The sequence below is a fragment of the Xyrauchen texanus genome, chromosome 2 (genome assembly GCF_025860055.1).
Source record: "Xyrauchen texanus isolate HMW12.3.18 chromosome 2, RBS_HiC_50CHRs, whole genome shotgun sequence".
NCBI classification, from domain to species: Eukaryota; Metazoa; Chordata; class Actinopteri; order Cypriniformes; family Catostomidae; genus Xyrauchen; species Xyrauchen texanus.
The window spans coordinates 53,542,202-53,564,573 of record NC_068277.1 but is presented as its reverse complement, the minus strand read 5'-3'; the positions used below and the strand labels follow the sequence as shown (position 1 = coordinate 53,564,573).

At 38.9% G+C, this 22,372-nt stretch overlaps 1 protein-coding gene across 1 annotated transcript in view; it reads left to right on the top strand.

The window, feature by feature from the left end:
* ppp1r14bb (protein phosphatase 1, regulatory (inhibitor) subunit 14Bb) overlaps positions 1 to 22,047 on the top strand; it is a 48,013-nt gene extending 25,966 nt beyond the window's left edge. The window contains exons 2-4 of the mRNA XM_052091396.1: positions 18,294 to 18,377; positions 20,198 to 20,230; positions 21,324 to 22,047. Of these exons, the coding sequence (XP_051947356.1) occupies positions 18,294 to 18,377; positions 20,198 to 20,230; positions 21,324 to 21,392 (186 nt within the window). The 3' untranslated portion in view covers positions 21,393 to 22,047. The remainder of the gene's footprint in view (positions 1 to 18,293; positions 18,378 to 20,197; positions 20,231 to 21,323) is intronic.
* Positions 22,048 to 22,372: the final 325 nt, after the last annotated feature.

Below are 22,372 nucleotides of genomic sequence, written 5' to 3'. Positions count from 1 at the left end.
AAGGTTTCTTTTAGTTAACATGAACTAACAATGAACAATACTTTTACAGTATTGATTTATTTTCGTTAATGTTAATTTCAACGTAGTAATACATTTGTTGTATATGTTAACGTTAGTTAATGCACTATGAACAAACATTAACCAACAATGAACAACGTTATTTTTATTAACTGGCATTAACAGAGATGAATAAATGCTGTAAAAATATACTGTTCATTGTTAGTTTATGATACCTAATGCATTAACTAATTTTAATGAATGGAACCTTATTGTAAAGCGTTACTTAGTATATAATATCTGGAAATTGCTCACTGCAAGGATTAACTTCTCTATATTGCAGACATTCCACTATAGTAGCTGACAGGAGACAGATGTGCTACATTGTTTTCACTCCCATTCGCGCTGCATTTCGTTGCTATTTATTTGCATAAAGTGAAACTTTGTCGCTTTTGTCTATAGTTGCTAATGGTCGCTATCTCTCGTGATGCTGGAAGTTGCAGGTTTTTATTGAAAATTAAGAGTTTTGTCACTTCGGTCCGGTTTAAAAGGGATGATGGGAGTTATTTAAACTTATGGGGCTTTTCCACTGCATGGTACAACTCAACTCTGCTTGCTTTTTGGGGGTTTTCCACTGTGGATAGTACCTGGTACCTGGTACTTGGTACTTTTTTAGTACCACCTCGGTCGAGGTTCCAAGCGAGCCAAGCCGATACTAAATGTAAAGTCAAAACCCTGCAGATCACTGATTGGTCAGAGAGAATCGTCTCTACCAGCGTCACTGGATTTGTGACATGGGACATCAACTCGCTAGTTTTAAAGTTAGAAACAGCTATAGCAGTATCATTTGTTCACTCGAATTTCAAATTGTAAAAGGAAATGGCTGTGCGCATTAGCAATGTTAGCAACGAACGAAACGACGTGAAATGGAAAAGTCTTTCAGGAAGTGTCTCAGCTGCTGGCCGCACACGGCTACCAACGGACATACCAACAGTGTAGGGAAAAGTAAAACTATTTTTTAATGACTACAGAACCATCAAGGAAAAGTGGAAGTGGTTTGACCAAATGGACACTATGTAGACTGGCGACCAATGGGAGGGAGAGTGCACTGGACTCAGTCACGACATTGTTGGAGTCCACAATGGAGGATGGTACGTTAACTCTATACTCTGCTTAAAAGCTTCACTTTATTTAGTTGACCAGCTACTGGAAAGCTTGTTTCTAAAACAACCAGGTCAATTTAACTGTCATAAATCACCATGCAACAACTGCTTTATGCAGCATAATGAGCTAGTAACTAACAGCTTGCGGTTGTGTTATTGTTTATAGTCAGTAATGTTTGTGTCGCTTTTAAGATTATGTCATGGCAGTAGAGGCGGCGCATCTATGACAATCCGCCTATAATCCCACCCACGTTGAGGCGGCACTAAACTGCAGTGGAAAGCAAGCTCAGAAAAGTAAAGCGAGTAGAGTCGAGTCGAACTGTAATGTGCAGTGGAAAAGTACCATTAGTTGCTGGAGGTGTGAACAGTGCGTTGTAACCTTTAGAGCGAGAGCGCAATAGAGGCTGAGAGAGTATGTAGGTGTAAAGGCTCTTGGATCTACTTATAAATGACTTTCAGTGATTAGAATTTTTGATTCACAATGTCTGTTATCTGCTCATTTCCTTCCTGTTCTGTCTCCATTCTCACTCTCTCCCTTCTTTGTCGTCCACATTTCTTTATTTTTTTGTCCTTGATCTTACCTTGGCATCACAGATTAACCTATGTAGAAGCACCCCAGTGATTAGCCACAGGTAGAAGTGCTGGCTCTTGAATATGTGATCAGATATCAGACATAAAATGCTCTGTCAGCACTGAGCAAATAAACAAATGCAGCTGACCGTAAGGAGCGCTTAACAACGTGTGCTTTGAGAGACGGGACAACCTTACAACTTGGCAACCTTACAAAACAAAAGAGACATTGAAATCAGACACATCAACAACTTTTGTATTTTGTTAAAATTGTATTAAAGTTTTGTTTACCTAGACAGTGGATTCATAAGTGAATCATCATCTGTGAGATAAATTACTTGTAAATCTCTCTGTGATTGCAGGCTGTTGAATGATGTTTTACCCTTGATAGCATGACGTCAACCTCTGTCCTTCTCTTTATCATGTCAATGCTTATAGGGTGCATGATCTCAAACAGCATTCACACTACTATAGTATTTAGAACTACATCTACACTTTGCTTTGGAAATGTTATAGTGTTACTAATTCGGTTGGTATTGTTTTAGAAATGGTTGTGTGTAACTGAAAGCTTTTTGAGTTCAGGATATGTCTGGCAAGGGGTTGAAGAGCCACAATCCTCTTTCTCACTGACGAAGGCAGCTGTGTTAAGCCAGTGTCACACTAACAGTTTCAAAACAACTTGAGTTTGGATGAGGGTTTAAAAAATAATGACAGTTTTGCTAAGATCTCGCACTCTTCAGTTGGAGGTGTGATTCTTGCCGATTTAGAATGGCGGAGGGGTGTCAAACATACCAAATCAACCCAGCTCTCGCTCACTGATTCCCTGTCATGTGTTAAATTTAATTCAATAAAACAGACTTTGCCTCTGCTTTCTGATTTCATAAATTTTAGTGTAAGAGAAAACGCAGGAAAAATGCTTGGTGACAGAATCACCGTAGATTCATATCTGCATTTGTGATTATATGCAGCTGAGTGCAATCATAAATGAAAGCGTTCAGATCAGCGTGACGTCTTGTCAGTTCTTCAGTAAAAGGAGCTCATTGGTCACTTGAGAACACCTGACCTCTTGCTGACGACAATGGAATTTTGGTTAAATACAAGCTATTTTCACAGTGTATAAATGTACAACATGCATCAGATGGTTGCTGATATACATTAATAATGGCATACACTAACATTTATACACTAACATTTAGATGTATTTAGAAAAATGAACAAAAGCTGTTATTCACTACATAAACCATATTCTCCTCTGCCAACTTGGAAATTCAGATATCAGAATGATCACCATTTCCCAGTTGTCATGTGAAGGCAGCATAACTCCGCAGAGAATCCTGAGAGTCAAGTGATTAACGACCTACCACGGGCAGGTGCCAATTGATGTGTACTCAATCTCCCTCCACCTGGCCGGTGATTATGTAAATAAAACTCACACCTTAAAATCAGTGTAAAAATCTGCTAGTGTGGCCCAGGCTTTATGTGGGTCAAACCAGCTTTGAGGCCAAGACGGTCCCACTCTCACAATGTCACATCAGATTTAAGCTGATTCAAGAGACACACACACACACACACTAGACACTTATAATCACATATGCTGTATTATAAAGGTCACATTCACTTGCATTAACACACAGACACACATGAATGCATTCATCCAGAAATCCAGGGTAGACATGTCCTTCCTTATTGAAGCAAACTAACACAATATTGACTCACTCAGACATAACACACTTAGGCTGAGTTCTAAATGGCATTCTACCCATACTACTACTGATATATTTATTTCTAAGACATAAATAGTATAAATATGATGGTAGTATGCCATTCCGAACTCGGCCAGATTGTATGCCCAGAAACCACACAGTTCATTCACTGAAATCGGCATTTTAAATTTTATAGACTTGCATCTATGCAACTTCTTGTAATCGGGCACACAGGTTTTCTTCAGCCTGTCTTGAAAGTCATGTTTGCAAGGACTGCAACAGTGAGTGCTTCTGAGAAATTGGATATGCCAAAGTTTGTGAGATTGTGACCTCAAATTTAAATGTTTTGTCTGAGGCGCTTCATAGAAAGTAAGTCAGGTTTCCATGAGAACTTTCATTGTTTCCCGTGGTTTTTTTTTTCAGCATCCACGAGCCTTCAACACCGGACTCGTATTAACATGCGTCGGTGGCGCAATAGCTTAAAACAGGGGTGTTAAACTCAATTTCAGCCTGGGCCACATCTGCATTATGTGTGTTCTTAAAGGTATATAATGGTACATGCACTTTTTCAAGTTGATTGTACTGAAATATGTGTTGGCTGTGCCTGTACACAACCATCCTATTATGATAAAAATCCATCCAGTGTTTTTGTTTTAATCTCCTTATATATTTTCCCCTGCCTCAAATCGAGCCGTTCGACCGTGTGACGTCACACAGTCGGACGCCCCTCCCAGGATTGTTGATTGACAGCAGTGTTTCAACACAGACCCGCCCTCGTTCGTGAGCGAGCTGTCAATCATAGTCCGTCATCATTGTTGATACACTGGAGCAGAATGGCGCCTAAGCGATTGTGGTGTTCTGTTCTTCGGTGTAATAACGAACACAGCAGTCATTTTGATGTTCCTAAATCTGAACCGCTGAAGACGCAGTGGCTGAGTTTTGTTTACGATGGGAATATTCCCCACGAGCAACGTCAATGCCTTCATGTTTGTGCTAATCATTTTTCACCAGACTGCTTTATAACCGAGGGTCAGTATAAAGCTGGTTTTGCTAAGAAGCTGCTGCTGAAAAAAGATTCGGTACCAACTATTTATATTCCCTCTGCACCTCCAGAAGAAGTAAGTGTAACATTTTATTAACCTTTATATTAATCTTTGCAAATCGCTTGCACGCTTCACAATGAATGTGGCTAATGTTTACACTCAGGGTACATTACGGCATGTTTTCCATAACGTTACGACGTTCTCAATATAATTCATAATCCCACGTTTATAATGAACATGGCGTTATGTTATTGTGTTATTAAAAACTGTGTACGCAGGTGTTACAGTTAACATGGTAACACTAAGTTACACCTGGTTTACTTGTATGTTACTGATTAAGAAGTAATGTCAAAAAAACAGTTATATGAAGAATAACTCCAGAACGGAGGGGCGGGGTGACCAAAGCTCATTATCATTTGAAGTCATATGCTCTGAAACGGCGTGCTGAAAACAGAGCTGTTTTTGAGCAGGTAAAATTAGTGTTTTCTTAAAATACTAATGAGAATTTTTAATAAACGTATATTACAAAGTTTTCATTTAGACCCTAAAGATTCATATTAACTTGTACAAAAATGGCATTATATGACCCCTTTAAAGGTCTTGTTGAAAATGTTGCACCAGCACCTTGGGCTGCACAATTCATCGAAATAAAATCGAAACTGCGATATGACCTTGTGCGATTATTAATTTGCTAAGGGCTGTGATTTAATTAAATAAATAGTCTGCAGTTTGCACTGCTCTGTCCAGTCTATATTAAATTAGAGCTTTGTTACTGTGATTTCAGAGTGGTTCTGTGCTCCACAACTTTCATGCTTGGAGTAACAGAAGTGCTCTTGAGTTCGGTTCCGTTTGCTTACATGCGCTAAAAGCTTTATTTACACTAAACTGGCGCAACCTGCGTGAAGCGTTTTTTATTATTATCTGCGGTAGCAGCATTTCAGTCTCCGCAAGGCACAGGTATCATAATAATAATCGCAGAATATGGTCATTTAGGGCATTTATTTGCAGAAAATGACAACTGGTCAAAATAACAAAAAAGTGTGTTTTCAGACCTTGAATAATGCAAAGAATACAAGTTCATTTTCAAACAACACAATACTAATGATTTAACTTAGGAAGAGTTCAGAAATCAATATTTGGAGGAATAATCCTGATTTTCAATCACAGCTTTCATGCGTCTTGGCATGCTCTCCTCCAGTCTTTCACATTGCAGTTGGGTGACTTTATGCCACTCCTGGTGCAAACATTCATGCAGTTCGGCATTGTTTGATTGCTTGTGGCCATCCATCTTTTCTTGATCAGATTCCAGAGGTTCTCAATGGGTTCAGTTCTGGAGATTGGGCTAGCCATGACAGGGTCTTGATCCAGTGGTCCTCCATCATTTAATAATAAAAAAATAGTTGAAAAGCTCTCCTGTATAAATAAAAGCAGTAGCTGAGAGAGAATTCCTTTCATACAAAAGCAAAATGATTACTATAACTGAAATATACGCAAATAATTCAGAATAAAAACAACAACCAATAAATCGAACACTTTGAAATCTTAATGAAATCAGGAAATCTGCATCAAAACCTAGCCCTGCTTCTGAGGTGGGTTAAGTAATCAGGTCCTTTTCGTAGGAACTCGAGCTTTGTATTCGCATTGTACAATCATGGCAATTTATTCGCTGGTGGCACTTAAGCGATACCCCTAAGGAGCTACGTTATGGGCTCCATAAAAGCACTAACTTTGGTGCCAACAAGTCAGATTTTCTGTTCTTTAGTGCACAATTTAGTCTAAGCCTGCGTTTGTTCCAGCGACTCACGTCGAAGCGGGATTATTAATCCATCCTTTTGAGTGGCGAACACGTAAGGACGTCGTTTATTCACAGCAATTTTAATGTGTTTTTTCCCCAAACATTACAAGGGTCCGAAGGGGACATTTGTGCCTTTTTGAGGCTTGCAATTTCTCACCACAAGGCGTTATCCCCTCTTTTTCCAGTTCCATGGGCTCCAGATTTGTAGCTCCATGTGCGGGAGCCGTTTGGGATTTCGGCTTTGTTTCTGAGAAGTTTGAAGTGTGGACGGACATCGGGCTCTTCCTTGTGTTTGCAGCCCTCCCCCCCGAGTGAACGCTTTCGAGTCTTGTCGGACATACTCTGAGGCCTAGCTCGTCAGCCATTTTATAACGAACAAAGCATGCGAAAGAGTTAACGTGTGTCTTGAGCCATCAACATAAGAAAATGCAGTATGAGAGAATTCGTCATTGAAAGGTAAGGACCGAATTGGCCCCTTTGTCCTTTATTGTTTTTTCTGTGTCGTTCTGGGAGAATGCACATGAATAAGGCAATGGAGGAGCGGCCTCTGTCTTTCTCTCTCCCTACCCTCACTGTTGGAGTGAACTGCTCATGGCGGAGGGGATCATACATAGGCTGGTGAGCTGGTCGCAGAACGAGGGGGCTGGAATAAGAGGGTATTCCCCAAAGGAGTGATGGCGAACCAATGCATGGAGTGTTCGTGATTCTATCAGGAAATGCAAGGCATTTTAACTTGTTTTTTTTATCTTTCGCCTGTTCGTGGACCATGCGGACATTCTGGCGAGACAAGAGACGTGCACTGCTATCTCAGATGTTTCAGCAGTTGGATCTACTCACAATGGTTTTGCAAGCGCATCGCGTTAAATGATGACTTTGAGCTAATAACGGCTCCGTTTGTAATTTCCCTCGTGTTTCCCCATGCGGCTCACGCTGGGGAATGAGTTGGTCAAGGTGATGCTTTTGTTCAAGAGGGTGTTTCACGCTATCTGGGTACTACACGTTGTTCCCCCATTATATGTTGGGAACGGTTTAGTGTCTAACCATTTTTTTCCATACACCAAGTTAGCTCAGTTTCCCCTGTAATTTTTGCTGGTGAACGAGCCTTGAATATTTTCAGCTTGAGTTTTGCCATGACCAAGGGTCTCGAGGGATGTGTAATTTAACTCAATGTACGATAAAACTAGGTCTACGCACAAGCATATGGGCTTGTTGTGTAACGAAGGATGAGCCCCTATTCAGTGAACGAAATTGGACCATATAAACATATCCATTTCTGTCCTGTTTTCCCTTCGGTCAGTATCGGAATGAGTTTGCCGCTGTACGCGCCTCGAACGTCTGACAACCAGAATATGGTTCCGTTTTCCCTCGCAGCTTGCTGGGTAGAGAACATAAAAAATAAATCAAATAAAAAAACACTTCCTGAATTCAAGATATACATAATAGAATTCCCTAGCACAAGTGTACACAAGACAAACAATTCACATAAACACCATGTATTGTCCCCATAAGAATACTGGGGCCGTTGTGGCAAGCCTGCTTGCTCTTAATTCCCCTACATATTTGCTTATTCTTCCCCGTTCTATGCTAGGGAAGATAGTTTGTGACGTGCTCTGCTGTAAATGCATTCAGAGTGACCGTTTTTTTTATAATTGCCTGATTTATCTGTTGTTTTAGAGGCACTCTCGGGTGCTCTGTTTGAGCCCTTGGCAACAGTCGATGATAAATGTCTGGACTCTTAAAACAGCCCTGCTAGTAGCATTAGCATCATTTAAAAGGGTTGGTGATTTGCATGGCCTGTCAATCAATCCCTTATGTGTATGGATTTTGCGTCAGGGTGTTCAAGAGTGATGTTAAGACCTTGTTTGGGCTATTTGTCCAAGGTCGTTTCTACATCACTTCACTCACAGATGATTTTCCTTCCTTTTTCTCCCCAATTTGGCAATCCCAGTTCCCAATGTGCTCTAGAGACCGGCAATCTGTGCATCTTGATCACGTGGCTTGTTGAGCGTGTTACTGCGGAGATGTAGTGTATGTAGAGGCTCACGCCATTCTCCGTGGCATCCACACGCAACTCGCCACATGCCCCACTGAAAGCGAGAACCACACTGTAAAGAGGTTCAATGGGAAGGAGGCAGCGAGAACCGGCTTGATAATATTTTAATAATAAACTTAAGCAAACACACACATGACGGACATGTCCGTTAAACGATCTCTCTCTCCCGCATCACTGTCTGTCATCGGCCTTTATCCCTCTCGGAGGCTTAAATAGCCTGATTAGGGACCGGGTGTGTATAATCAAAACCCGGCCCCGCCCTCCACCCTGCCACACACACATTATAGCAATCACGAGGAGGTTAACCCAACGTGACTCTATCCACCCTAGCAACCGGGCCAATTGGTTGCTCTGGAAGCCTGACTGGTGTCACTCAGCACGCCTTGGATTCGAACTTGGGACTCCAGGTGATGTATTCAGCGTCTTTACTCACTGAGATACCAGGCCCCTCGCTCGCAGACGATTAATTTTCAGGCATTCTATCCTCCCCCATTTGAGTCGGAGGAGCGTTTGGGCCCTGCGAGTTTATGTTGACCTTACTAGCCAGTGAAATAAGTCAGAGCAGTTGTTTGTGTGCTTTGGTGGCCACAACAGTGGTGTTTCAGTGTCCAAACAAAGACCATCTCATTGGCTTACTGATGCAAATTCAAGTGCTTATGAATCGTGCGGTTTACCTTCGGGTATTCGAGCCCATTCTACGAGTAGCATGACATCCTCATGGGCTTTGGCTAGAGGTGTGTCCTTTTTTTCCCATTCTGATGGTTGATTTGAATATTAACTGAAGCTCCTGACCCATATCTGCAGGATTTTATGCCTTGCATTCTTGCCACATGATTGGCTGATTAGATAATCGCATGGATGATTGTTGGTGCCAGACAGGTTGGTTTGAGTATTTCTGAAACTGCTGAACTCCTGGGATTTTCACGCACAACAGTCTCTAGAATTTACTCCGAATGGTGCCATAAACAAAAAGCATCCAGTGAGTGGCAATTCTGTGGATGGAAATGCCTTGTTGATGAGAGAGAGGTCAACAGAGAATGCCCGAATGGTACGAACTGACAAAGTCTACGGCAACTCAGATAAACTGCTCTGTACAATGTTTGTGAGAAAAATAGTATCTCAGAATGCTATCCTGAGATGCTGGTTGGTTCTGTTCTGGTGGCACGAGGGGGACCTACAAAATATTAGGCATGTGGTTTTAATGTTGTGGATGATCTGTGTATTTATTGACCTTATACTCCTAAACATTTATACAAGAATATAGAGATGATAATGCAGTATTAAACATTTTTCACACAAACTATACAAATCAATTTAAATGTAAAGAGCAATGCTACAGTCAAGTGTGACATTCAATGTGTAGAAGGCACCGCTACTATTTTATATGCTTATAAAATAAGTGTTTAAATGCTTGCACCTATATAGCGATACTCTTATAGTTATGCAAACAAAAACATGCAGTGTATTGTCTGAGACAACACATGGAGCCTTACTCACATGAAACATGGGTATTAAAATGTTTGTGTTTAAATGCTCACTAAAATGTTTTTACAGAAGTGTCAAACTTCAATGTAGTTGTTTTTATTCAGTGTTCAATAAAAGGCACTAGACGCATACTTGTATTAATGCCTCAAAACACTTATAAATCCTTATAGAATATTTATTGACTATACTCAAAGTTTTCCAAATGCAAACAATACAAAATAATATAAATCTAAAGCAAATCTCAACACATTGACTGTCACATTCCTCCCTCGTTCTCTCAGGCTGGGGAGCCTCCGGGATGAAGTACACCCCCCCACTTCCCCTGGGGGTATTCCTGTAACAGTGTAGTACCTTCAAAAAAACACTTGTCAAATTTAAACCCGGCCTCGCCCTCTGCCCTGCCACAACCAGGCTTTGCACTCCAGTGAGCCAGATAATTCCAATCATTGACATGTATATATGTGGCCTTAGTAGAATAATATTGAGTTCTCATGTGTGTCTGCTGCTGACAGCAATGTTTGGTTAAGGATTATGAAAGAACAACTGAGGGCTAATTTAAACTCAGAATATTATGCATTTGAGTTACACATCTCAGCATTATACAGTACAACACATTTTCCAACAAGTCCAGTTTTCAGGCTGTTGTGAACTGTGACGGATCTGCCATGAGTATTAGCAAATCACCACAAAAAAATGAGTCCATTGCCAAAAAACAAGGAGCGAAGCGGTCTTCAATTGTGACAGTTTATTAAATCTTGCTTATGCAAGATAAGAAGTGATCGAACCTCATTAAAGAAATAAAAAAAGTCAAAGAAATTGTATTCCTCCAGATTACGTCACAGGTAATATCCAGGGTTGACAGAAGACATAATTGGGCTAAGCCTGTCAAACTGACAGAGGACAAAATTCAACACCACCTTTCCCAGGATACAATAAGTCACTCCCCTCTAAATAAACCATACACTGAATTTATAAGAAGTAGCCAGCACCATGAAAACAAACAAAGGGGGAACAAACCCATACAACTGTTCACAACAATACCAACACAAACCTTGCAATAAACACAATACATTTAACTAAATTTAGAGCCATGACTACATTTTAGTTAATGCAAAATAACTATATTAAACCAAAAATCACATTAATCAAGACATTACATTTTCCTATGTCCCCTCTAATGCATCAAAGTTGGTACAGTCTCATTTCCTTTAGAATTCCCATAAAACTTTGTCACTAGACTGGTCCATTCCCACAACACACCAGGTACCAAATATTTCAAGTCATCTTAATTATAAAATGAATTAACAATTTGAACCATGTTTTTACAAATCATATTTTAGCCAAAGAGGAATTTTAACTGGTTCAATGTTCTAACCTTAAGCCAAATAACCAAGCCCATGCACGGACTTGGTATAATGAAAAATAAAAGATCTTAACCAAACCAATATAGTAATGTCCTTTTTATTTATTAATAAACTGCAAATATGAATATATAAGAATTGTGTGGCTTAATTCCTGGCCATCACATGAACATAGTGGTTTTGAATCTAGGTTTGCAATGCAAAGGTCACTGGTTTAAACCCCACGAGGGGTGAAAGTTTTTTATGAACTGGGTAGTTTAGAACGTTTGCTCATCAACACTGTTCTCTAGATTAGGGTTGCAAATTTTAAGAAATGTCCTTAATCGACAATAGTTAACGTTAATTAATAAAAATAATAATAATATAATAAACTGTAAGTGGTGAATAGCTTGGAACTCAAACAATAAAAAATTTTCTTCAATCACAGATTTATTTCTATATGTTCAAATGAAAATTTGAAAGCCTCATCATTGTATCGGAGAAAAATACATTACTGTAGAAGGAAATGTAAAAACATGAAACAGCCACCAAAGTATGTGCATGTAGCCTAAATATAATTTCAATAAATACATTTAAGTAATAAGAGTACTGGGGGCCTGGATATCTCGGCGAGTAAATATGCAGACTACCACACCTGGAGTCGCGAATTTGAATCCAAGGCGTGCTGAGTGACTCCATTCGGGCTTCCATAGCAAGCAATTTGGCCCGGTTGCTAGGGTGGGTATGGTCACGTTGGGTTAACCTCCTCGTGGTCTTTATAATGTGGTTCTCGCTCTCGGTGGGGCATGTGTTGAGTTGTGCTTGAATGCCACGAAGAATAGTGTGAGCCTCCACGCGCGTTAGGTCTCCGCAGTAACGTGGATAAGATGCGCGGATTGACGGTCTCAGATGTGGAGGCAACTGAGATCCGTCCTCCGCCACCTGGATTTAGACGAGCCACTACGCCACCACGAGGACTTGGGAATTGAGCATTCCAAATTGGGGGAGAAAAGGGGACAAAAAGAAAAAGAAATGCGAGTATTGTAATTTTCTACGTAATATATTTTCAGTCCAGTGTATTTAAGTACATTCGGGCTGTGATTATGATGAGTTTGTGAATCGTTTAATTTACTTTTAACGTATTACTGTTTATAAAAACTTGTATAGAAGATACATATTCAAGTTCTATAAAACTTCACGTTGTAGATCGTATGATATATCAGACCTTACTTTTTTATTTGAGATCAAGTCAAGCAATAGCACACTTTGTGAATACATTAAATAACATAGCCTTCCTATACAATATTAACGGTGAGGTTTCAGGTGAATATCCCTGCTTGCTCTCCCGGTGGGAATTGACGTGATTGTTGGTGTGGATGATACAGGAAGACAGGCAGATCAACACTGCTTATTATCCTGTTGTACTTTTAACATAATATCATTATTAAGTAAACATGTTAATTCATAGAAAAACGCTCCATGATTACATTGAGACACTTAATCTTTACAAGTAAGGAAGTTACAGATAAGCTTTTGTTTATTAGACCGGACGTGTCATGCGGCGTGCAAGCAACAGTGCGTCCTCTAACGGCGGATGACTGTGTAGAGAGCAGGGACTTAAAATTAACAAACAATTTTGCAGAACGTAACCGCAAACTGGAACATGTCTCCTCTCAATTGTTCCACAGTGAAGCATAATGTCATTTTACAAAGAACGTCATTAACCATTCTTTTTAGTTTTAACTGGTTATCAATTGCAATGGAGACTGCGGAACACCGGAATACAGTTTCTGCTCTGAACGAACTAAAATGTAACACATTTCATTTTTATTCCCTCATAGACCGTATATTCATCATCTGCTGGCATGATTACTGAATGTAATTGTGCTGAAATCGATTAATTGACGATCAGTAATCTTAATTGATCAAATTGTTAACAAAAAAATAATCAATCATCAATTAATCATTAGCATCCACATTCTAGAGCAAGGCACTAAACCCCCTGTTATAAGTCTCTACTGGATAAAAGTACTATCTGGCAAATTACCAGTAATATTTTTTCTGTGGATGTAAATAGACATGGTTTGCTTAATCTTGCTCCTTGTCTCTGTGTGTGACTATACCACATGGTGCCCACATGCTGTGCCTTGCATTCTTTGTCTCTGTGTCTGCACACACACACTTACATTCTGTCAACTCTGGTGTTTTTTACTGATCATTCTTTTCCGTGTACACATACCAGTGTTTCCTACATAATTTGGCACTTGCAGCGGGGGAAATGCTCCACCAACCCTCCGTCAACACACTTTGGGGGAATACAATATGTAAGACTAAAACATCTGAAATTTTACAACAATGTCACCTAAATATCATGCAGGGGCTACTTTTCTTACTGCTTATCTCGGTTTTAATTCAGATCGAATTATAATTTTTTTTAAGTATACAGTCTACATTACGGCCACATTCTCCTCGGTCACATGTTTCCCAGCAAGACATGATGCAATCATGTGCTGATTACATTAATGTGGCAGGGCGGAGGGCAGGGCCGTGTCGTGATTCTACACACCCGGTCCTTTTATCAGGCTAATCAAGCCTCCGAGAGGGATAAAGGACCGGGTGTGTAGAATCACGACCCGGCCCCGCCCTCCGCCCTGCCACAATTATGTTCTTGGCAGATACTTTTAACAAATACTTTAACAGATAGTTAGAGGCCAGTTACACCAAAATGGAAACTTCTGTCATTATTCACCCTCAAGTCTGCATTAATTTGCCTCTTCCATAGAACACCAAAGGAAATGTTAGGCAGTATGCCTCCGTCACCATTCACTGTCACTGTGTCTTACTTTACATACAATAAAGTGAATGGTGACTGAAAGTAACATTCTCCCTAACATGTCCTTTTATGTTTAATAAGAAAGTATATCATACAGGTTTGGAACAAAACGAAGGTGAGTATGTGAAGACAGAATTTTCCTTTTTCTTATTTAAATTGTTGATTTTATTTGTTCATCTATTTGGATTGGATTACCCATTATGAACGTAGAACATGCAGGATTGATTATATTTGTACGCAATCCTATGGCAGTTTTAAGGCCCTGATGATGATAATAATAATAAATATTGCTGCAAGCAGCGATACCAGGGTCAAGCCAATAATTGGCACCATGAGAAGCAAAAGAAGCATTGTGACATGTTTTTGGTTAGAGTCTGATGAACAGTGTATGAGTCAGAAAAAGTAAACTTTCAATCATTAAAAAAAAAACATTTATTTTAAACATAACAAAAAATTGCTATTTCACTTTTTGTCCAGAACGTGGCACTGTTCTTAAACTGCTGAGGTACTATCTGGGAATGATGGTTATCATGCAAGAAAGCATTCAAGAGTTATAAGCCAAAATAGCTATTTTACTATCTACTGACATGTAGGGGACAGTGTGCCAAAAGGCTGCAGGTAACCTTGGGACTTAATGGTGATAACACATAAAATTTCATCATCAGCGTCAAGTTTAATTTTGCGAATTCTTCGTAGAATTCATTGAAGCGGCATTCGAAAACGGTATCATTTATCAAAATTATGTGAATAATAGTTTGTCGTGAGTGCCTCCTAGATGATGCAGAACAATTTTCGTGCAAATCGGAGAAACCGTCTAGGAGGAGTTCGAAAAAGTAGGTTTTTCAGAACATTCTAAATGCCGGAAACATTTTCATGATGGAAAATGACGTCATAGGGTGCATTCTAATCGTCTTGAGCCATGGAATCTTGAGAATTTCATTTCTAGGACTCACGGTTCAAAAGTTATTAACATAAACGTGAGTGCAAGTTTGGGCAGTTGGTGGCGCTAGAGGGTTTGAGGTAGAGACATCAAAGTTTCTGTGGTGACACATGAGACGGTTCTCTATCTGTGTGCCAAATTTCATAACTTTCCCGCAAACGGTTCTATGGGCTGCCATAAACTCAAGCGGAAGAAGCAGAATAATAATAAGAAAACAGAAACAATAGGGGTCTTTAGCCCCTTTGGGGCTTGACCCCTAATAATAATTATGGTTATTATAACTACATTAAGAAATTACAGAAATATATTAGGCTTACAATTGTATTATAATAACTAATAATAACTGTATTAATATTATTATACCCAAGTAATATTTCTCTAATAATTAAATAACTTTTACTCGGCATTGCTTTGGGATCTGGTTAAACCCTCGAGATGATCTCATTTCCGCCTTCTGTCTACAAAAACCTGGTGTAATAGGGTTGTTTAAGAGTTGTATAGGAACTTGTAGTGAACAGTGAACAGTGAAAGTGAATTTGGCGCATTGTAAATATATCAGTGCACGTTACCAAACCGAAGCTTACGCAACACAGATGTTATTCTGTGCACAAGGTGAAATTCGTGGAGCGACACAGAACCGCACTGTGCTCATTACAAAGCTCCACACGAGCATCACGCACAGACTATTTGATTAAATCACATCACAACATTTGCATTTTAATATTCACATAAGGTCATCGAGTATAGATCAGAAGGATCGTTCAGCCCTACACAATGCAATAGAAAGAAGTGTAGTTTTTGCATTATTTCGCGGCACACACTAATTTGATCTTATCACATTCAATTCAGACTGCAAGCTCTCAACTTGGGAATCTTCTTTTGCCATGGTGCTTGTGATTCAGTTGTGGAATAGTGGTGCAGGAAACATTGACACATACACACATATACCCTTTAATCATACGTGCACTGCTTAGTCAAAGACACAGATTAAAGGTTTGTCAATTCAAAATAGCAATGAAATGCTCCATTCACATGTGACAGTGCCATGGCAGTATCAGTGTGCCTGCCTGTCCCTGAATGAAAGGTTGTGTGTATGTGTATTTGTGTGTGTGCTTTTGTTAGTAAGAGAGAGATTTGGGCAAGGGGCAGTCCGGCAGGTGCAATGACAGTTGGTCTGAGCAGCTCAAACCAAGGGGGATGAAGAGAGTAGTGCAAAGATGAAGTGGTTGAAAGAAAGAGAGTGAGAGAGAGTGTTTGAATGAACAAGAGCAGTAATTCTGGAAATACACTACACGTGTATGGGCTCTTTTCATTTTCCTTTGTGAAACATTGGGCAGTTTTAATGTGCCACTGCTTGTTTTTATAGACAGACTATATTTTAATATGGCGCATTCCTTGCTTCACTGAGTCACTGCTTCAAAACCACAATGAGCTTGTGCATGTACATACGCCTGGTGTGTGCATGTGTGTGTGTGTGTGCGTGTGTGAGTGCAAGAAGAGGAAGGTTTTTTGGAAAAGGCTCTGAGGGAGTGAATGTTTGTAGAAGAGGGATAGTGGGAACGTGACCGAGAGGGGAAAAAAGGGCCATTACCCAGTCTTTATTGAAAGAGACAACTTTATAGAAAGAAACCGAATTGGTAGACTAAAGGGCCGAAATGGAAGAAAAAAACAGCAGTGTATAATTGAGGTTTGGAGCCACCTATGACTAAGATCTATTTTTACTTAAGTAAAGACCTAAAACACACTGAACTGACTGATTGTAAGGAGATGGAGTGGGTTTGAATTTTACAATTTTTATTTGAATTATAACTCTTAGGCCACATCCACTGTCTTTCTAGCCAGTAAGTCCACTGGCGGCCATCTTTGGAATGCTCTTGGGAAGCTATTTCCTGTCATGAAAGTGCACCTAGCTATTTGAATGGGGGAACACCGAAATCTCAAAAATGGTTGGTCAAGATTATGATCAAAGAACACTCTGGTATCTATGCTATGATACTCTGGTATCATTGCGCTTATTTACCTCAAATTAAGAAAAAAAAGCTAATGCACATTCTCAAATTGATTGACAGGTGATGTCTGTATCTAAAAGGTGATTGGCTCTTTTACCTGTAAAGGACTTCCTTTCTACATCCGTTGTCCGTTGGGCATTCCAATTTCTCACATTTATTTTAATAGAAGTGTTTTTTTTTTTTTCGAACATCAACGTTTTCCAAATTATTCTATAATGGAGAGCATTTTCAAAATGCTCCATTTTCGTTGGAGGAAAACATTGTTCTAGTGTGGAGGACAGGTGCGAACATATCTAAATGAATTCATTTTTAAAACAAAAGCATACTAGTGTGGATGTGGCCTTAGGGAAGCTGGTTGTGCAGGAGAAAGACAAAGATATCTGACATGCAGGTCAACAGAAAGGAAAGAAAGCAGACAGATCTGTTTCATGTCCAGTGCCTTACCAGTGACCCAAGGTCATATATGTGAACTGGACTGATAAAAATAGCCAAACACAGCCGTATTTCAAACAAAACAAACATTCTTATCTGAAACACAAAATCACATTTTTTCCCGAATACCATACTGATGTCCTAACATCACAAGTTCTTATTTTCTGTCAAACACAAAAGAAAATTTTTCTGTGTTGCTAGAACTTTCCAGGCTGTATTTGTAAAGTCCAATGAATCATTTTAGTCATGTTTGTTTTCTCCCTCCTTCCTTTGTGAAGGCTCAATTTGATGGTGTGAAATCTAGGGCGAGGAGACACTGATGTCAACAACACACTAGTATGTAACAAAAATAGCATTGCTTAAACTCACAAGATTCACATAGTCCATTAGAATGGTTGTGTGGAAATTGAAGCAAAAGGAGACTCGCTTAAAGAAACGGAGAAAACATCTGTAAAAAACACTTGATAAGTGTGAAAACAACACAAAACTGAGAGTTGGCAAAGGCAGTGTTTGTGACACAAGAGATACCTCTTGTGGTGAGGAGGTAGTACTACACTGACCTTGCATCCACCCTGGTGGTGACTTAACAAGGAACTGCTCTAAATATAACTGCCTATAAAACAGATCCCCAGTCTTAACTCCGAAATCACTTACCCATCCCCCAACTCACACACAAGCATTCCAGAGTCCCCTATGCAATCCAACATCACTGGGTTTCCACTGCCTCTGCCTAGCTACTTTTTCCTAAGTAGGTTTCTTTGCCCTCTGGGAATACTGTGCAGTTTCCCAAGAGCTGTAGGGGATTACTGAGTATAGCTGTGTAAATTCCAGTTAGATGTTACTTCTCTGAGGTATTTGAATATAGACATACCCTTGAGCCAAACTGATCTGTTTCTGTTGTTTCATGATGTGTAAATGTGTGTGTTATAGGAGGAAGCTATTCCAGAGCTAGAGATTGATGTGGATGAACTGTTGGATATGGAGAATGACGTAGATCGGGCCGCTCGGGTCAAGGTAAGTTTCAAACACAACCTCCAGAATTACAGACAGGGTTCCCACATGTTTTGATCAATACATTTGCATGTCTTTTTCATGACCTTTTCAGTGATAAATGGATGAGGATTATTCAGACTGATTTGCAAATTAGTCATTCAGACCAATTTGTGAATCGGTTTGACAGAGTCATTGAGAAGAGCTGACACAAAGAATGGCTCAGACATCACTCTGGCTCTATCTAGACCAAGTGTTTCTCAACTGGTGGGTTGTGACCCAAAAGTGGGTCGCAGGTCTGTTCGGACTGGGTCGTGGATAGCAGGGAAAGATCATGCTATGGTTCCCCCACTGAATATTTTGTTGTAACGGAACCCATAGATATTCATACATTACATTTATGCCACATTAGCAGCTGTTCTTATGGGCCACTATACATAAGCCATCCGCCATATTGGAAAGGTCAAAGTCCGTACACACGAAAGCTGTTGACCGTGCGTCTGCAACAGTCTTTGGCAGTTGATTTTCACAAGATTTAGTTTGTCATTAACATAAAATAATTATAAATATTGTTGATAATAATCATTATTTTAAACCGATAAAGCTCTTATAAATATAATTAATTATCAGAGAAGGCAACAGCCTGATTGCTTAAGCTTCACATTTTCACCTATGAAAGATTATCCCATTTCGTCTGGAATTTATATCTCTGCGTTTCTTAAAACCGTAGGCAGCACAATGTTGTGGCATTTTCAGTTAAAAGTTTTATTGTGGCTGGTGTGAGTTCTAAGCCGCTGAAATGTTGACCGTTCCAAGATGGCGGATGAGCATCAATCCAGTTTTCTTTTATATTGTTGCAACAGACCACAAATCTGATGTGACCTATTTTAATTCTAGTGAGAATTTTCTAGTTTAAAGCGCTATGGAGGAAATTGAGTGAAACCCCTCAAACAGTAGGTGGCCCCAATTTGCCAAACAGCAATGAGTTGGGGGGAAAAAGCAAAACACTGTGCTATGCGCCAAGATAACGTTTAAATAAAAAATGATTACGCATCATCACCATTACAAACCGTTTCACAATTTTACAGTAATAACATTCACAGTGATATTTTTACAATTTTTAAAAATTGTTTTCATATTAAATAATCTATTAAGTGTCTATTAGATCTCATTTGTATTACAACAGTGGCATGGTTAGGGTAGTTAAAGTTTCAAAATGTGATTTGGCTTATATTTTTTTATTTTTATAAATACTATTATTTATTGTTTTAATAATATTATAATTATTATTATGTTTGACATTAGGAAATAAACTGGATAATAAATATAATAGGCTCATATAAATAAATAGGCTAATCTACTTTTAAAAGGGGAAAGGGAACTTGTTTTTGTTGACATCAATAACAAAAATAATGTCACTTTATACATGCCCTTACATCTGAAAAACATGAATAAAAATGTGCAAGATAAAAGAAAATCCAACCCAGGATACATTAAATACAGGTTATGTTTTTACTATGGTGGGTCACCATTTGATGTCCAATGTAAAATCTGGATCAAGAAGCAAAACCAGTTGAGAACCACTGAACTACACAGCATTTATTCATAATAGTAATTGTAATGACTTTTACATTAATTACAACAAAATGAATTTTGTTTTGGTTAATTACATTTTTATTTATTTTGTATTTTTCCTGGCTTGGAAATCACAATTAAAAAATTACAAACAAAAATAAACCCTGATGTTTAAAGCTTTTCCATCACAGTGGGAACCCCTTTACAGTATACACATTTTTAAGAGACAATTCATTTGTGTGATATTTTTTCCTTTTATATTCCAACAGGAGCTGGTGGTAGACTGTTATAAGCCAACTGAAGTGAGTGCATTTCTATCTAAGCCTGTAAGGAACAGGGACTAAAACCAAAACTTTTTTCATTTCGATTCGTTCAGAGCAAAAACACAATTTTTTCGTTCCGGTTCAAATGTTCCGCAGCTTCCTTTCCAAATGGTTACCGGTTAGAACAAAATAAAAGAACGGTTAATAATGTTCTTTTTAAAATGACGAGTGGGTGAAATACCAATCGCAGTGTTGCCAGATCTCGAAAGAGAAACGAGCAACATGGTCTGGAAAAACAAGCCCAAAATAAGCCACTTGCCTCACCTTTTTCCTGTGTGGTGGATTTATCTACATAGAAATCATAACAGCATACAGTTATTTAACAGTAAAGTATCATTTGAATTACAGATCTGCTTCTCAGCCAAAAATCTGCTGGCAGCATCAAACCTGTATTAATGCATCACATCTAACAATAATTCAGTGAAGACATTGGAAACTGAGAAATTAACTTTTTACAGTTTCATTGTATCTGGATTAGCTGTACACGTACTGTATATGTAGTAATTATACATAGTTGATAAAAAGGTCTTCATTCACTTAATAAACAAAATTAACCAGTTATAACCGGTTACCAGCATTTTAAAATAATGTTTTCACTCCGGAACAATTGAAAATCACTTTGTTCTGGCTTTTGGTTACGTTCAGCAAAAAAAAATTTTCTTTTTCGGTTTTTGTTTCTGATCCTTGAAATGTTTTTAGTCCCTGGTGAGGAATCAATGTTTTTTTTTTTTTTTACATTTTCAATGTTAATTGTAATAAAATCTGCAGAATTCTGAAGAATGGATTTAAATGTGCTCCAATATCTTGATCTGACAAGACTATGGTATCTGTAAGATTTGCTTCTACTTACTACTATATTTAAAACTCTCAAAATGCATTTATAATGAGAAAAATAAATACATTCAAAATAAACATGGAAGGTGTTGAGAATTAATAAATGATGCAGAAATCGCTGGAGCTTTCTGTGGACTTTGGTGGGCACAGATTCTGTGCGGGCCTACTCATACATTAAATGTATCCCTGTATTTCTGTATTTTGTTTTATTAAATTGTGCTCCTTTTCCCCTCTGCAGGAGTTTGTAGCTGAATTGCTGGATAAGATACGTGGCATGCAGAAGCTCAGTACTCCTCAGAAAAAGTGAAGCTTCCTCCTTCACCCCTCCTCAACCAATCTTATCCCTCCATTCCCAATTTTAGGGGCGTGACTATTCGCTCATGCAATCCCATGTCTCCTTTGCATCATCTGTGGAGGAGATGGAGGAAGGGTTATAGGAGAGTGTAGCCAATCAGATTCTTATAAGCAGGGCTTATTTTTTTCTTGTTTTGTTAACTTTAATATTATTTTATTCTATTTTTTGTAAAGGGGGAAAGATATGATTTTGAAGTGTTTTTAGACATATTTTCATATTGTTATATATCTCTGTTTGTTTCTATGCATAGAATGGTTTTGGCTTTTTGTTAGAATTTTTCAGAACTCCTCGTGCTGTCTCAAAGGACACATTGACGACAACTCTTGCTGTTGTTTGTGAAACTGTGAAGATTCTTGATATATAACAACGTCAGAGGAGATTGGAAAGAAGCGGCCTTCTAGATTTATTTTCTTCTGTTTTTCATCCTCCTGTTCCTTCTATAATTGTGCAGTTAAGGGCTTAAAGCAGGAGCATTCATGGAGAATTTTAATTACAGAAGAACTATTAAAGAGATTGTGTTAAGTGGAGGGAGTTACTTCATTGTCATGTTTTTTACAGATGGAGGGAGCTATGTGTAAAAAAATAAATAAAAAAAATGGGGTTTGGATTTCTTTCTTTTTTTCATTTTCCCCTTCTACACACACACAAACACACACACACACCACACACTTTGAAACTCATTGGCCACACCACCCTCAGGGATCTGGATAAATAACTACACACACATCACACACCGCAGCTGTGGATCTAAAGATGTGCATGCTGGCTCCTTCAGTGACAAAAAGAGTTGGATAGAGAGAGAATGGATACGAGCATGGTACACAAACTACAACGTGTCATGGCCACTGCCAGGTGTACCGTCAGAATAAATCCTCTCACATGACTCTGCTAAATCATCTTTTCTAGGGAGCCATCTGCTCCTTTGTCTCAGC